At 37.1% G+C, this 15,706-nt stretch overlaps 2 protein-coding genes across 2 annotated transcripts; one reads left to right on the top strand and one right to left on the bottom strand.

Moving 5' to 3' along the window:
* Positions 1 to 1,214: 1,214 nt before the first annotated feature.
* On the top strand, positions 1,215 to 5,751 carry LOC144444132 (cytochrome P450 4F4-like). Its single transcript, XM_078133534.1, has 7 exons — positions 1,215 to 1,361; positions 2,113 to 2,234; positions 2,693 to 2,963; positions 3,599 to 3,795; positions 4,180 to 4,313; positions 5,039 to 5,186; positions 5,583 to 5,751. Exons 1-7 carry the CDS (start codon positions 1,215 to 1,217, stop codon positions 5,749 to 5,751), a joined length of 1,188 nt encoding a protein of 395 aa, XP_077989660.1.
* A 2,309-nt stretch (positions 5,752 to 8,060) lies between these two features.
* LOC144444952 (cytochrome P450 4F4-like) lies at positions 8,061 to 14,632 on the bottom strand. The gene is made up of 9 exons (XM_078134504.1): positions 14,426 to 14,632; positions 12,729 to 12,873; positions 11,791 to 11,963; positions 11,301 to 11,422; positions 10,512 to 10,779; positions 9,775 to 9,971; positions 9,292 to 9,425; positions 8,854 to 9,001; positions 8,061 to 8,226 (listed from the first exon to the last, which is right to left on the bottom strand). Exons 1-9 carry the CDS (start codon positions 14,630 to 14,632, stop codon positions 8,061 to 8,063), a joined length of 1,560 nt encoding a protein of 519 aa, XP_077990630.1.
* Between the last annotated feature and the right edge of the window lie 1,074 nt (positions 14,633 to 15,706).

The raw sequence follows: 15,706 nt of genomic DNA, 5'->3' as shown, positions 1-15,706 counted from the left end.
TCTAGTAGTAGTAGTGGTCTGAGGTTAAAGGTAGTCTTCATATTAGTATTACGTCACAATCTTGTCATCACATGATAAACATCTCTATGTGGGTTTCCCCAGTGCAACGAGCGTTCACCATGACCAACACAGTTTTGACTTCAATTTTCAGCGGAGATTTCTGGTTTCTGCACGTAGACGTTGTATTCGTAGCTGTGATTGGTATCGCCATCGGTACCCTGACTCTTAAACTTGTGTACTTAGTTATACAAATGAAAGAACATGAACGAGTTTTTCAAGTCTTCGATTGCCCTAAACCTCACTGGTTTTTTGGACATATATTGACGGTAAATAGTCTATTCTTCTCTTTGTCTAGATCTATATTTCTATATTATAATTACTCTTCAAGATAACACTCTTGTATCTACTGTATTTTACATGTGACATTGGACACTGATGACACACAATGACCATGTCCTTTCCAAGATCTATGCAGTGACACACACACACACACACACACACACACACTCACACACACACACACACACACACACACACACACACACACACACACACACACACACAGGTAAACCATCTTTGTAGGCTATATACATGATAAATATTACTATGAAAGGTCGGATAAGACCTCGTTTTAAGTTCCAAAGGCCAGTTTTCACAACGTAGCCTTCTACATTATGCAGCCGTCAAGACCTGTTCTACAAACACATATACGAGTAGTCTCGGTTACCCAGAGTCTCACCGTTGAGGGCTTATGTAGTCGTACACTACACAGCATTCACTTTTTGTTATTTAGCTGTGTGGCAGTGAGGATGGTTTGGCAGGACAAGGCCCAGCAGCCACTACATACAACAATTATAAAGTGTGGTTCGGTCCATTCACCTGTACACTATGTCTTGGACACCCCGATTCCATCAAGATATTGGCTAATACATCAGGTAAGGCAAGAGTAACATTCTTATCTACAAAATGGCCCGTCTGCCACACACTCACACACACACACACACACACACACACACACACACACACACACACATACATACACACAGACATACATACACACACAGACACATACATACACACACACAGACACACTCACTCACATACACACACATACAATTTGTATGTTTTATGAAGCTATGAAGTATACCTTTTATTCTTATTGTTTCCACCTTTATTAACTGCTCGTAGAACCAAAATCCGAGTACATTTATGGTATGTTACGTCCATGGCTTGGTGATGGTTTGTTGATAAGTAAAGGAAAGAAGTGGTCCAGAAACAGACGAATGTTGACTCCTGGCTTTCATTTCGATATTCTCAAACCTTATGTTGATATCTTTCGAGAATGTACTCAAGTTATGTTGGTAAGATATAGCTTCTTTTGTCTTCGATGTTATCATAGAGATAATCAAATGACACTTTATGTATTATGATTACCTCGAAAATGAAACATGTTTTGAATAGTTTCAGGGACCGACTGTCTTGTCGTCTGCACAGGGCTTGTTTTATCCGTACCATTACCATTTTATTTGTTTTGGCAAAGTTCATGAACGAGGCTTGAATCACATTTGTGTCACAGTTCCCAGCACTATAAATAGAAACCTCAGACTTTGAAAACAAATTCTTACTTGGAAGATTTATCCCCATGCACTTTGTGGTCGCCATAAATTTGATGTTCCCTAGACAGTTGAAAGGAAAAGTCTTTGTCGGGGGTAATACTTAAACAGTGATTTGAACACCCTTTCGATTGTGGGTAAGAACATTTATTTTATTATTATCTCTTGCACTAGATGAATCTGGTAAACATTTCTATATGAAAAAGAACCACGATCAAAACATTATGCTGTATACTGATGGTGGAATATTATGGAACGTGTAGGATTGAAAATGGCGATTCATCTCACCCAGATGATTTTTGCCATGAATTAGTCGTGGTATTGTACTTTTAAAGATTAGAAAATAAAGAATAGCGTCAGTTAAGAATAAATATTGTCAAAACCTTTAATTCCAATTATTGGCAGGTCGCCAGATTATGAGGAAACCAGCATTTCCATTGTAGTAACTGCAATGTTGATAGATTTTATATGGCGTAATTTTATTCACTTATTCTTGCAGGATAAATGGACTAAACTTGGTCAGGACAAATCAGTCGAAGTTTCTCACCAAGTTAGTTTGATGACATTGGATAGTCTGTTGAAGTGCATATGCAGTCATGACAGTAACTGTCAGATAGCAAAGTGAGTGTCCAGGCTAGTAAAAAGCCCTCGTTATCGCTTATGAATGATTGGACGATAGTTACATTAAAAGGCACACCATTGGTGGCGCTCTTTACTTAGCGACGGTTTGACCACCACAACTGGGTCAGCTAGCTATAAGGTGATTCATAGAACTAAAATACGAACACGGTGACTCTTTCTAAGTTTAAAAAACAACTCTTGTCAATGAGCTAAGAATCATTAGATGTTTCAAATAAAAAAGACAATGAAAAAATAGGCCATTACAAATGGAAGACAGTTTTATCATTTGTCGTTTCTACAAGAAAAAAACACGGAGAACTAAATTGTGGCAGCAGCAGAATGATAGCTATTCAGGTAATTTGTCATATGGCAATATGACAATTCATTAGTCAATGGTCTGAGGGGGAGTCTCTGGCCACTTAAGTTTTCTAAATCATCTTTCTTGTAATTTTTTTAAGGCATGATCCATACATCAATCGTGTATATCTACTTGGAAGCCTCATTGATAGACGGTTTTCAATTCCTCTGTATCTGAGTGACGGTATTTTCTACAATAGTTATGATGGGTACAAATTTAAGAAGGCCTGTGATTTTGTTCATGACAAAGCAAGATATGTAATTGAAGAAAGAAGAAAGCAAATGGAGCTTGAAGAAGAGGGAAGCACAGAAAGAAAGTATACGTACAAGAAGGGTTATCTTGATTTCCTTGACATTTTACTGGCAGCTAGAGTAAGTGAGAGAAACATTTAATCGGACATTTAACTTTATTTCCTAAGTTTTTGCATGATGAAAATCTAGAAGAAAGCATAGCTTATTTGAAATCCTTGTAACACACTTTGTCATTCGTGTTAATTACATCAGATGACACTTTTCGTAAGTGGTCTCAGGAGGAAACCATATTTGTTCTAAATGCCTCATAGAAGGTATATGCGTGAACCACTGTAAAGAGTGCCACCAACGGCGAGTGGGTGTATATATTCTATTTTCATATGGGGATATCTACCACTAGATCAAATGATCAAGTACTGTTTATTCAAACCAAGCTAAATAACCTTGTTAATTACCTAAATAGTTACATCCTAATAGACCAGTATAATATACAAACTACTCATGAAAACTTGTATACTAATTTAGATGTATGTTTATTCCAGATGTTTTCAAAAAGTGTAAAGAGCTTCGTCGACAGAATATTAAAAAGCAAATTGCGTATATATTGCAGACAGATGTGAATTGACATTTGACCTTTTCATGACATCATCGCGTGCTCTCTCGATGACATCCCATCTTCTTTGCTCATTATGCTATATGTTGGGACTTTTGATGAATACTTTAAAACAACTTACTAGTATATTTTTCTTCAACAGGATGAAGATGGTAATGGTCTGACAGATGCTGAGATCCGAGATGAAGTGGATACGTTTATGTTTGAAGGACATGACACCACAGCGAGTGGAATTTCATGGTGTCTGTATAACTTAGCAAGACATCCTGAATATCAACAGAAGTGTAGACAAGAGATTGATGAGTTGATGGACAGTAAAGAAAACAAGATATTAGAATGGTAAGAGGTAGATGATATGAAACAACATCATGCTAATATTGTGTAGACAAAGAAAAGTTGCAAAAGATATGAATAAATGATGCGCCTGTGCTCACTTCTATTCCTTTAATTTATTTTTCACATGTAACCAATTATGCAACAAAATAAGTTACTTGATATTTTAGTGTAAACGATTTTAAAGCTTCCTTCATGCCAACTGTTGTATATTAAGTTTAATACAGGTGCAGTCTTAAATTTACCCCTCATGTTTGTTTTCCCGCCTGCTTCCAATCAATGTCACTAGAGACGTTTACACCACCATGGGTATCAAGGAAAGTTAATGTCTTCATCTTCCTGTATTTGGGTTGCTATAGGAGACTAACTAGACCTTCTTACTGTCACCAGGGACGACTTGAGTAAGATGCCATACACCACCATGTGTATCAAAGAAAGTTTACGTCTTCACCCCCCTGTTCCTTATATTGCTAGAAGATTGACAAAACCGTTAGTCTTACCAGATGGAAAAGTTGTAGAGGAAGGTGGGTAGTCAGAATTAGAATCACACTACGTCACTGCTACTCCTAGTTCAATGTGAATGGTCTCTGTGTGAACATGTGGAATTGGTACAAAATATACCCACCGTTGATCTAATCTTTCTTAGTGAACATCCACGATTTACTATGAATGATAAGTTCAGAAGTAAAAACTGGTGTTTTCTATGGTAATATCGCAAATTGACAATTAGTGTACATGGCTAAAGACTTTCATGAGGCTAATATTCCTGCTCGTCTAAAATCGTAGTTACAATAAAGTATTGGGTACAGATGTGCCATTCAAACAGAGAGAATACGTTACCATTATACACGTCAAATGTTACATTCTCCATTCAAACCGCACAGGCGTATCGTTGAGAAAAAAGTACTAGTTTTTCTCACAGCAGCTTTTGTGATACATAGAAGATTTGGATGAAGGTTCCAAGCATTTCACATTATGACGCTAACCTTTATTGCTGTTTTTTTTGCCATTACGGAGTAATCGGGACATTAAGCCACTCCATCTCGAAATGAAGGTTGGTTACAATGAAGTGCAGTTCAAGTGTCCAGTACTTCAAGTATATGCGAAGAAGTTTAAATGTTCCCTTGCGGTAAACTACGTAGTAAACTTGGTTTTCGTCTGCCCACTCATCCAATGACGTCAGAAATCATATCAATATCACTGAGTATACTAGTGTAGAATTAATTAATTCTTAGTTTCTTTGTTTCAGGTCATATCGTCGCGATCAATATATTTGCCTGTCATCACAATGCCAATGTCTGGTCAAATCCTGAAGTCTATGATCCTGAAAGGTTTTCACCGGAAAACTCTAGAGATAGATCTTCCCATGCATTCATACCTTTCTCAGCTGGACCGAGGTGAGACGACCTGCAATGTTGAGTTGGCCCTCACTAACTTATATTAAGCTAAGTTTAGTCTCTGGACTGAGAAATAATTATATCGCAGGAGTACAAAAAGTTATAGTGATCATCCAAGAAAGCACATGCACTGAATACAGATATTTTGATCTTCACTAACAGCCTTCAATGTAACTATGGAGATCTTTATTTAAACCCCGGCCAATGTGCTATTATATAGAGAAATCTCCTTCTGGACCACAGTGTTATGGGAAACCAAGCACGTTTAGAAATTTATTTTAAAACAATCAACTTTATAGGGACAGTGAATAGCTGAGATGTTTAACTTGGTGTAACCAATGTTTAAAATATAATGTTCATCAGATTACATCAATATACGTTTATATTTACCAACAGGAACTGCATTGGACAAAACTTTGCTATGAATGAATTAAAGGTGTCTGTTGCCATGGTAATACATCGATTCTTCCTCTCTGTTGATGAGACTAAGCCAATCGAAAGAGTGAACCAGTTAGTGTTAAAAGCCGTCGATGGAATCTATCTGTACATTAAGCCAAGGACATGATCATCGAACCAGGACATTCTAAGGGAAAAGAATCCCAAATTAATATATCATGATTTCATACCTATGTAATGGAAGGCTGTAAACGGTTCAACTACATTTGTCTCTGCTGGAATCTTACAATATTTTTCCAAAACACGCGAAGGCTATTTTTGATCAAGTGCAGAATTGGGAATGTTGCATGCGGTAATACTAGTAATGGTGTGGTTTGGTTATTGTGTGACCTCAGGGAGGTTGGTCACCATGTGGCTTAAAGTGCGGCAGTCGTCAAATTCACACACGTGCGATTCAGGGTCCCACGCTACCAAAACGTATACCCGGTAACGAGGGACACTCGAAACAATACTTGCAAAAAACCACAGTGAACATCAACAGCTCTAACGAGGCTTGCTCCATGCCCTTGCTTCCTTCTCGATTTAAAGATGCATTACTTGGAACACTGTTCAATTTTTAATTGCCGTAAACAAATATTTATAGGAAGACTGTAAGTTTAAATAACCCAGTCAATTTATGCCTTCAGTTCAAACAATCCTAATAAATCATGGAAATATAACGGTATCGTTTTCATGAAGGAAAACAAATAGATTTAAGTTTCCCTAAAATGAAGATGTACATAATGTACATACTTACAGTAAATATGCCGAATTAGGTACAATGACTACATATCTATTCCCGGCCCGTCTTTAGTTGGCTAGTGGATAATAATCACTACGTAGCTACGCACTGATATTCATTTATATAGTGCTCAATCCGATCGGGGGTTCAATTGTTTTTATTTTTCGCTTTCGCTACGTAGCGGATGGTAGCGAAGGTAGCAAAGTGAAATGATTGTCAAATTACATTGCCTGGGATATTAATGCGCCATAGATGTCGTAGGAACTACTTTTGCACACATGGGGTATTCTTTAATAGAATTTGTTTCGTGTACTTCAATAATTGTTATTCATATGGCACCTTGAACAGATAGTAAGTGATTTTTTCATTATTAATGAAGTGACCTGTTAAAAACAATATTTTCTCTCAAAATCTAGTCAACTAGCATGGTGGATGTAGCGTAAGGTAAAGGTAGCGATTTTTTTTCCAGCAAAAATATTGAAATGTGGTAGCGAAGGTAGCGAATTATTTTTTCCAGCAAAAATATTGAAATGTGGTAGCGAAGGTAGCGGTAGGTAGCGGATTTTTTTTCCAGCAAAAGCGCTGAGATTTGGTAGCGAAGGTAGCGGAGGGTAGCGGATTTTTTTTCCAGCAAAAGTATTGAAATGTGGTAGCGAAGGTAGCGGTAGGTAGCGGATTTTTTTTCCAGCAAAAGCGCTGAGATTTGGTAGCGAAGGTAGCGGTAGGTAGCGGAGGGTAGCGGATTTTTTTCCAGCAAAAGTATTGAAATGTGGTAGCGAAGGTAGCGGTAGGTAGCGAAGGGTAGCGGATTTTTTTCCAGTAAAAGCACTGAAATGTGGTAGCGAAGGTAGCGGTACGTAGCGAAGGGTAGCGGATTTTTTTCCAGTAAAAGCACTGAAATGTGGTAGCGAAGGTAGCGGTAGGTAGCGGAGGGTAGTTTTTTTTCAGCAAAAGCGCTGAGATTTGGTAGCGAAGGTAGCGGATTTTTTTTCCAGCAAAAGCGCTGAGATTTGGTAGCGAAGGTAGCGGTAGGTAGCGGATTTTGTTTCCAGCAAAAATATTGAAATGTGGTAGCGAAGGTAGCGGAGGGTAGCGAATTTTTTTCCCAGCAAAAGCGCTGATATTTGGTAGCGAAGGTAGCGGTAGGTAGCGGATGCGCGCGCGCACGCACGCACACACACACACACACACACACACACACACACACACACACAAACAAACAAACAAACAAACAAACACGATGTATTCATAATAAAGGTTATGTTATACCAATAGTCAATACTTCATTTGCCAATGTTTATTACAATAAACCAATTCATTACTTTGCTACATTAAACCACCTAAAGGGGACTTTGTAGAAACTGGCAAAGTTACATGGTTTTCCATATACAGGGGTATATACTAAATACTATACGAACAAGAAATTATTTAGGCATTCGAATTCAATGACTTCTAGTAAATAGTTTCAATGTACACTATCCTCTACGATTTGATCCGTTTGTAGTAGCTCTCGGAGAATATATTCTATCCGAATGCAATTGAATATGATACTGATCGCGGCCTTATAACGAACAAAGGTATATATAAAGATATTGGTGGCTTGATGTATTTTGTCTTCGTATTTATTCATAGGATCCAAAAATAGGTATTTTTTCATCACAGCCAAAATATATGTGTTGATTGACGAGCTAGTATAATTATCTAGCTTTCACAAAGAGATGTATTCCAGTTGAAGAACGTAACACCACTTCGGTCATTCGGCTTACTGGCTTTTCCTCATCCACTGTCAGCACAAACCGACGAATCGTCATGGCAACAGATACTTTTAATTCGTTCATTGCAAAGTTTTGACCAATACAGTTCCTATGAAAAATAAAAAGAAATAATACAGGATGTAGATAAATGCGAGACCTAGACTAGGGTCAACTCGTTTTTGGGTATCTCTGTTAGAGTATTTGTAAATATACAAGGCGATCTAAATATTTTGATAAATATGTTGATTAGTGACCAGTGTGTTTATCAGAGTGCCTGAATGAACTGGAACAGTTCCAAACAGTCCAGTGATATATCGGTTAGAAAACACTGAAAGCAAATGCATATTTAAGAGAATATAGGATAAATAAATTAAAAATAAATAGCACATAAACCAAACCCGTTTGAGTTTATATGGAACTTTTAGGATTCTGAAGGAACATTATGATAAAATACAGGTGCTAAAGAGGGAATGGAAATACAACATATATCATAGCATTGATCATCACCACCGCCACCATCGTGATCTCATCATCGTCGTCCTCGTCATCATCATCATCATCATCATCATCATCATCATCATCATCATCATCATCATCATCATCATCATCATCTACACCACCACCACCACCACCACCACCACCACCACCACCACCACCACTACCAATAACAACAAAAACAACGACAACGACGACGACAACGATGACGAAAAAAAGCAAAAATATCAATTCCTCTCACCTTGGTCCAGCTGAGAATGGAATGAAGGCATGAGAAGATCGATCCTTTGAATTTTGTGGGGAAAATCTCTCTGGGTCATAGACATTAGGATTTGGCCAGACATTGGCATTGTGGTGACAGGCAGAGATGTTGATACCGACAATGTGATCTGAAGATTGAAAACATAAATATTACATATGGCATTTGTTAGTGAGAATGCCTGGTCCTATTATTGAAATACTGGTATCTTTTGCATTCGTAGTTATGCATTCGACTTCTAAGTATTTCCTTCTTTACATTTCAGCAATGTTTGTTTTCTTGTAACTCTTATTAAAGCCACCTGTACATATCTTATGAAGCAACCTTAACCATGACCATCAGTCGTTAAAGTTTTCGATGCAAAACTTTATTTCTGTGAAATATCTTATAATGGTATTTAAAAAAACCCTTGGTTCTTACCTTCAGGCACAACAATGCCATCTTGTAAAACCAATGGTTTGGTTAACACTCTTCCAATCCAAGGCACAGGGGGGTGTAGGCGTAAACTTTCTTTAATACACATGGTGGTGTACGGCATCTTACTCAAGTCATCCCTAGTCATAAGGTAATAGAACATTATATGTACCGTAACAAACATTTCCATTCCCATGCACATATGTAAACGTACATATCATACACATCTGGAAATATTTCAAGTTTAAAACTATGTTTTTTTGAGTGGTAAAGCAGATACCATAGTAGTAGTAGTAGTAGTAGTAGTAGTAGTAGATGGCATTATCTTTTATGTATGTATGTATGTATGTATGTATGTATGTATGTATGTATGTATGTATGTATGTATGTATGTATGTATGTGTGTGCCTGCCTGCCTGTCTGTCTGCCTGCCTGTCTTTCTGACTGCCTGCCTGTCTACTTATATGGCTTGTATTTTCATTCCCTTACCAGTGTAATGTATTGGTGCCCTTATTGTCCATCAACTCATCAATCTCTTGTCTACACTTCTGTTGATATTCAGGATGTCTTGCTAAGTTATACAGACACCATGAAATTCCACTCGCTGTGGTGTCATGTCCTTCAAACATAAATGTATCCACTTCATCTCGGATCTCAGCATCTGTCAGACCATTACCATCTTCATCCTACACAGGTAAGGGAACCAAACGAGTTCTCAGTGTCTCGGGGTTCAATTGAAATGTCAGTACATTATCAAGGTCTCTTAAAACCTGTCAGGATCATGAATTTGTCGTGACCTTAGTTTATGATTACAGTGTACAGTTGAAGGAATAGTTGCTTAACTGGACTTTTCAATACCCTTCCCACGATATTGTCCAATTAATCCATTAAGATATGATACATATGCAGTAAGTTGAGGCTGACAACTAGTATAATATCTGCACTTCTTCACTTATGCTTAGGAAGTCCAGAAAAGATCCCTCTATCAACCTGCATTGCATAGTCTCTCTACAACAGGGCTATGAAAATAGGCAACCCGGTATCCTGTTCACTGGGAAGAGGCATTGTGGGAAGTTAATATGTTGAGAGCTTCACATATGTTTCAATAATGGTTACATATACTGGGGCCAACTGTGAGAACAACACGAAGCTCTTGAACATTATTTCCCATGTTGCATTTTACAGTTACAGAGTATGACCTTTTTAGAAATAGATTTGGAACATACTTTTGTTGCAAGTAATATATCCAAGAAGTCGAGATATTTCCTCCTATGTTGTTGCTGTTGTACTTTACCATCTTGTTCTTCGTCTAGGTGTTTTCGTCTTTCCTTAATCACATGTCTGGCCTTCTCATGCACAAAATTACAAGCCTTCTTGAATTGATAACCATGATAGCTATTGTAAAATATCCCATCACTCAAATAAGGTGGAAAACTGAACCGTTTTTCGATCAGATGAGATAAAAGATAAACTTGTTGGATATATTGATCACGTCTGAAAAGTCGAAAGAAAATGTGTTTCTTATTATTCAATTTTCGAAATAAGCAGGAAGTATGCAGTGCACATTGGTAATGATAATGACACCAAATAATGACATAATTGATCACATGCTATCCTTATATCGCCAATAATATAGACAAGATCCAAACCTTTTATTCATCATGTATTTCTTACTCTTTATTTACTTTCTTATTCGACTGTAGCTTTTCCAGTGTTGGATATACTCACTGCAAATGTCAGTACATAGGACCAGTAATCATAGAACTAAACAAAGGATTGATTGATTGATTGTTTGTTTGTTTGTTTGTTTGATTGATTGATTGATTGATTGATTGATTGATTGATTGATTGATTGATTGACTGATTGGTTGAATGGTCATAGTCTAGAGGACTTTTCATTTTTAAAACCTTCACCCGAAAGGACGGTGTACTTTCCATGCAACAAAATCCACATTTACAGGCCTGTAATAGTACAGTCCAGTAGATGTAGTATAAGTAATATTAGAAAACATTACCCAGCAGTCTGGCAGTTACTGTGGTAGCTGAAGATACACTTCATCAAACCATCCAATGTCATCAAACTGACTTGCTCTGAAATTTCAACTGATTCATCCTGGTTAAGAGTCTCCCATTTGTCCTAAAAATGATATAACATGAAGCTTAGCATTAAAACTAAACTATATTTTAATGTTAGAAAAAAGTCAAAATCATGACAAATATTATAGGACAGAAAGTGACTACATGACGTTGTACAGACAAAATAAACATTTCACTTATGTTTCAAAATTGTATTTTGTCCTCGTTTGCTTACATGTACCTTTCTATTGAGCAACATATACAAAAATGAACCAAAGCAAAGGCAAAAAAAAAACAGAACAAAAACCCCAAATATTTGGTAAATAACTTTTCTGTCATATTTTTTGGAAAATTGATCCCTTTATTATAAATGATGATTGGATGAATCACATTGACAAGATAGTGGATTTCAAAAGATCAGTATCTTACCAACATCACTTTGGCAGTTTCTCCAAAGACATCAGCGTAAGGTTTGAGAATATCATAGTGAAAGGCAGGAGTCAACAATCGTCTATTTCTGAACCACTTCTGTCCTTTACTTATTAATAAACCATCACCAAGCCATGGACGTAACATACCATAAACGAACTCATTCTTTGGCTCTGAATAATGACAATAAATATAACATGCAAGATTTACCAATGAGACACCACATTTGAGATATGATATACATATATATATAACTCGGTGAGTATCAATCTGCTAAGACAGTGCTCTATACCGCAGTGGCAGAGCGTAATATATATATATATATATATATATATATATATATATATATATATGTGTGTGTGTGTGTGTGTGTGTGTGTGTGTGTGTGTGTGTGTAAAGCAGTTAACGTTATATATATATATATATATATATATATATATATATATATATATATATATATATATATATATATATATATATATATAATACCAAATAACTATAAACAAATGAAACTCGCCCAAATCTAAAATTAAATCAAATTGAGGAAAAAAATGATATATATATATATATATATATATACATATATATATATATATATATGTGTGTGTGTGTGTGTGTGTAATATATATTACATATGCATACATGGTTGTAGAAAGTGCAAATAATTTCTTCAAACCGTTCCAAAAATACCCATTAGCTTACACGTCTCCTTTCAAATCGCACATTCAAGGTCTATTACAATGAAAGCTGATCAATAAGTCAGAAAATGAATCCCAACACATGTCAAGCTAACATTTAAATTAGCCTATTTACAGACATCTGGTAAACACAATTAGTATAATTGTATTTTATAAAATGTCTTGACAGAAAGTAGAGTTGTTGGTAGAGTATATCAAGACATTGAATAACTATAATCGTCCTAAAATAGTGAAAATTACCTGTAGTATTACTTAGGCGCTTGACTGATTCAGGGTGTGTGAGATTTACTACACATGTAAATGGGCCTGCCCAAAATTTATAACAGTAGACATTCTTCGTTGCTAATTCGCCCTGATTCGTCATACCTTCTTCGTTGCCGCCAAGCTAATATAACAAAACAGAAAGGATTTCTATTTTATTCGACAACATGTACGCGCGCTGGCGCGCGCGCACACACACACACACACACACACGCACGCACACACACACACACACACACATACACACACACACACACACGGGGATTTGGCGCAGGAGAGATGAGGGAAATGATAATGAATCAATGAAAATAACGATGAAGTACACACTCGTTTTCATTAATTTTTCATTTTTCATATGTTTCAGATCTCCGGTCATGCGCTAAGTGCCCGGCCGTGCACGTACAATTTGTCAATACAAATACCCTATCTGACATGCATTATACAATACTGCCAATTTGTAGATATAAATCTTTGGTGCTGCTGTGTCCCTAGTGTCATGTTACAAAAAAGGGACGACTCGTTTAGAAGGTAGTCTACCTGTAGTCTTGACTCTGAGGACTAACGTTAGTACACTATTTGATATGGTACGTTATTTGCTCAAGATGCCAGTCGGTTATTAGGGAGCCTTCAGTATTTACAAGTGGGAGGGCCGGAGGAAATCACACATGGTCTGTTAAGAAAAAACATGACCCTCCCCCCATTCCCCATTCGTAAAAAGTTACCCTCTCCTTTGGCCCATTTTGTAAAACATGACCTTCCCCATGACATTTGCATATACTGAATGTTAATCAATATTCCCATTATATGTATACATACAAATTAAATGATTTTGACTCTGTATTAGAAAGCAATATTTGTACATAATTATAAAGTGACAACAGTATAAGACTGGCTAGTTATCTTTCTCTTATAACCATACACAATCCAGTTAGTATCTAAAACGTGCTTTCCATGTTGTGCACTCTGTCTGATTTGGTCACTTGTAAAAGTTCCCTGATGTCGTTGTCATCATCATCATCATCATCATCATCATCATCATCATCATCATCATCATCATCATCATCATCATCATCATCATCACTGCTATCATCACCATCATATTTTAACATCAACATTTCCGGAAAGTTTGAGTGATAAGGTGAGATGGTACACTCAACAAAATGCATTGTTTTATTAAACAATTTTCTTACAATATATATATATTTATTTTTGTATTTTGGCATGTAAAGTACTCGTAAAAATAAATGTTAGGTGCTCACCTCACTTTTACATTTCAAAACACACAAAACAAATTGACAATAATTGAATCTTCAATTTGGTCACAAAACTACGGATTGTAAAATGTGAACCCCCTCAAATGTTGTAATGCAAAATATGACCCTCCCCCAAGAACAGGTTTGTAAAATGTGACCCCCCCCGCCGATTCCTTCGGCCCTCTCCTTGTAAATACTGAAGGCTCCCTTAGGGTAGCAAATAGCGTAGTAGCGCTAGTCCTTCGAGTCTAAAGGTAGGCTTTTTGGAAGGTCTCGCCGCCATACACAACTTTACATCGAATGACAAAATATCTGTTGTACTGATTTGGTTGTACGAGGTCAAATCTCACTGATTACCTTCCGCCGTGACAAGGCCTCCGTGAAGGAATAACAGTTAATGATATCAAGTAGTTATAAACTTACCACAAGTAAATGTCCAAATAACCAATGTGGAGGCACACTACCAATCTTCTCTACAACGCGAGAGTGTGCCCTCATTTGCTGTAACAGTTTGACGAGTTTGATGGTAGCAGAGGTAATGAGAACGACAAACACGGCAACCAACACCACGTCTATGCGAAGAAGCCAACGAGCGCCACTGCCAACTGTTGTTAAAATTACGTTGTCCATTTTGTAAACGCCGGCGAGCACTGTCAGTAACAGACTTCGCAGCAACGTTGGACTATGGAGTCTTAAATGCTTACATGTACATGATGTACTGCGACTGTACTGACGTCTGCATGCGTGACCTTCGAAGAGTGGTGCACTGAGTGTAACGGTACAGTCAGGGACTGCTCAGTGCCTTGGGGAGGGGGGTTAGCATTAACGACGAAACCAATCGTTTCTCTGTAGCGAAGCATTTATATTTAAAGTAACATGTCAATATTCATAGAAAGTATGCCAAAGTTGTGAAATATGATATTTTGGATCATAACACAACAAATACAACCATCTCTATGTAAAAGTCAAAGCAGGATGATCTGCTTAAATTATCCAGATTTCCTGAAATCGAAATAAGCTCAAGTGCTTATTTTTGACGAAAGTAGACGCAACTATTTGTCCCGATTTCCTGCATACTTTTGACGACAGTAGACACATTGTCAACTATTTAATCGAGTTGCCACATCTTTTACTATATATAATAATTGTGGAAGTGAATTGATCTTCCATCGCAATCTAAATCACCCTGATCACATTGAACACCCTGATCACATGAATGACTCCCTCCTAACTTCCAAAGGTCCAAACAGGGTGACCCCCTTCCAATTCATCGACCCTCTCGGGTAGAGACATAATTGACCGGCGCCCTACATTCACCTGCAACCACTGTGGTATTTGCAATGCTGTGGAAGCTGTTATCACTCATCAGTTCAATTTATGGCGCTGTGATATTGGTAAGGTACATGTAGAATATTTAGGTAGCACTGCACAAAGACTACCATGGTGACTGTGTTTGAATTGACTCATTACAAAACGCGTATCGAATGTATGTATTGTCCCCTGTTTACTAAGGAACATCTGTCTTAACTAAGTTGACCAATAGGAATCACCGTTTCAAAGTAAACCCATGATTGCCTTCCGCAAGGGCATATATCAGTGACCTTGACGAAATTTTTATATGATGGCTATGACTGATATCTCATAACAATTATTACATATCCATAACCTTTTTTTCCTTTCAAAAATATATCCTGATAAATCTAT

Source organism: Glandiceps talaboti, chromosome 13 (assembly GCF_964340395.1).
Source record: "Glandiceps talaboti chromosome 13, keGlaTala1.1, whole genome shotgun sequence".
Taxonomy (NCBI): domain Eukaryota; kingdom Metazoa; phylum Hemichordata; class Enteropneusta; family Spengelidae; genus Glandiceps; species Glandiceps talaboti.
Note: the sequence above shows the minus strand (reverse complement) of the source record. Positions and strands in the feature narration are given on the sequence as shown.

Coding starts and splice junctions, on each gene's coding strand:
- LOC144444132 (XM_078133534.1), top strand. CDS start 1,215: ATGTTACGTCCATGGCTTGGTGATGGTTTGTTGATAAGTAAAGGAAAG. Junction 2,235..2,692: donor AGTAACTGTCAGATAGCAAA/GTGAGTGTCCAG, acceptor AATTTTTTTAAG/GCATGATCCATACATCAATC. Junction 5,187..5,582: donor CCTTTCTCAGCTGGACCGAG/GTGAGACGACCT, acceptor ATTTACCAACAG/GAACTGCATTGGACAAAACT.
- LOC144444952 (XM_078134504.1), bottom strand. CDS start 14,632: ATGGACAACGTAATTTTAACAACAGTTGGCAGTGGCGCTCGTTGGCTT. Junction 11,964..12,728: donor GCGCCTAAGTAATACTACAG/GTAATTTTCACT, acceptor GTCATTATTCAG/AGCCAAAGAATGAGTTCGTT. Junction 10,780..11,300: donor AGTAACTGCCAGACTGCTGG/GTAATGTTTTCT, acceptor TCGACTTTTCAG/ACGTGATCAATATATCCAAC.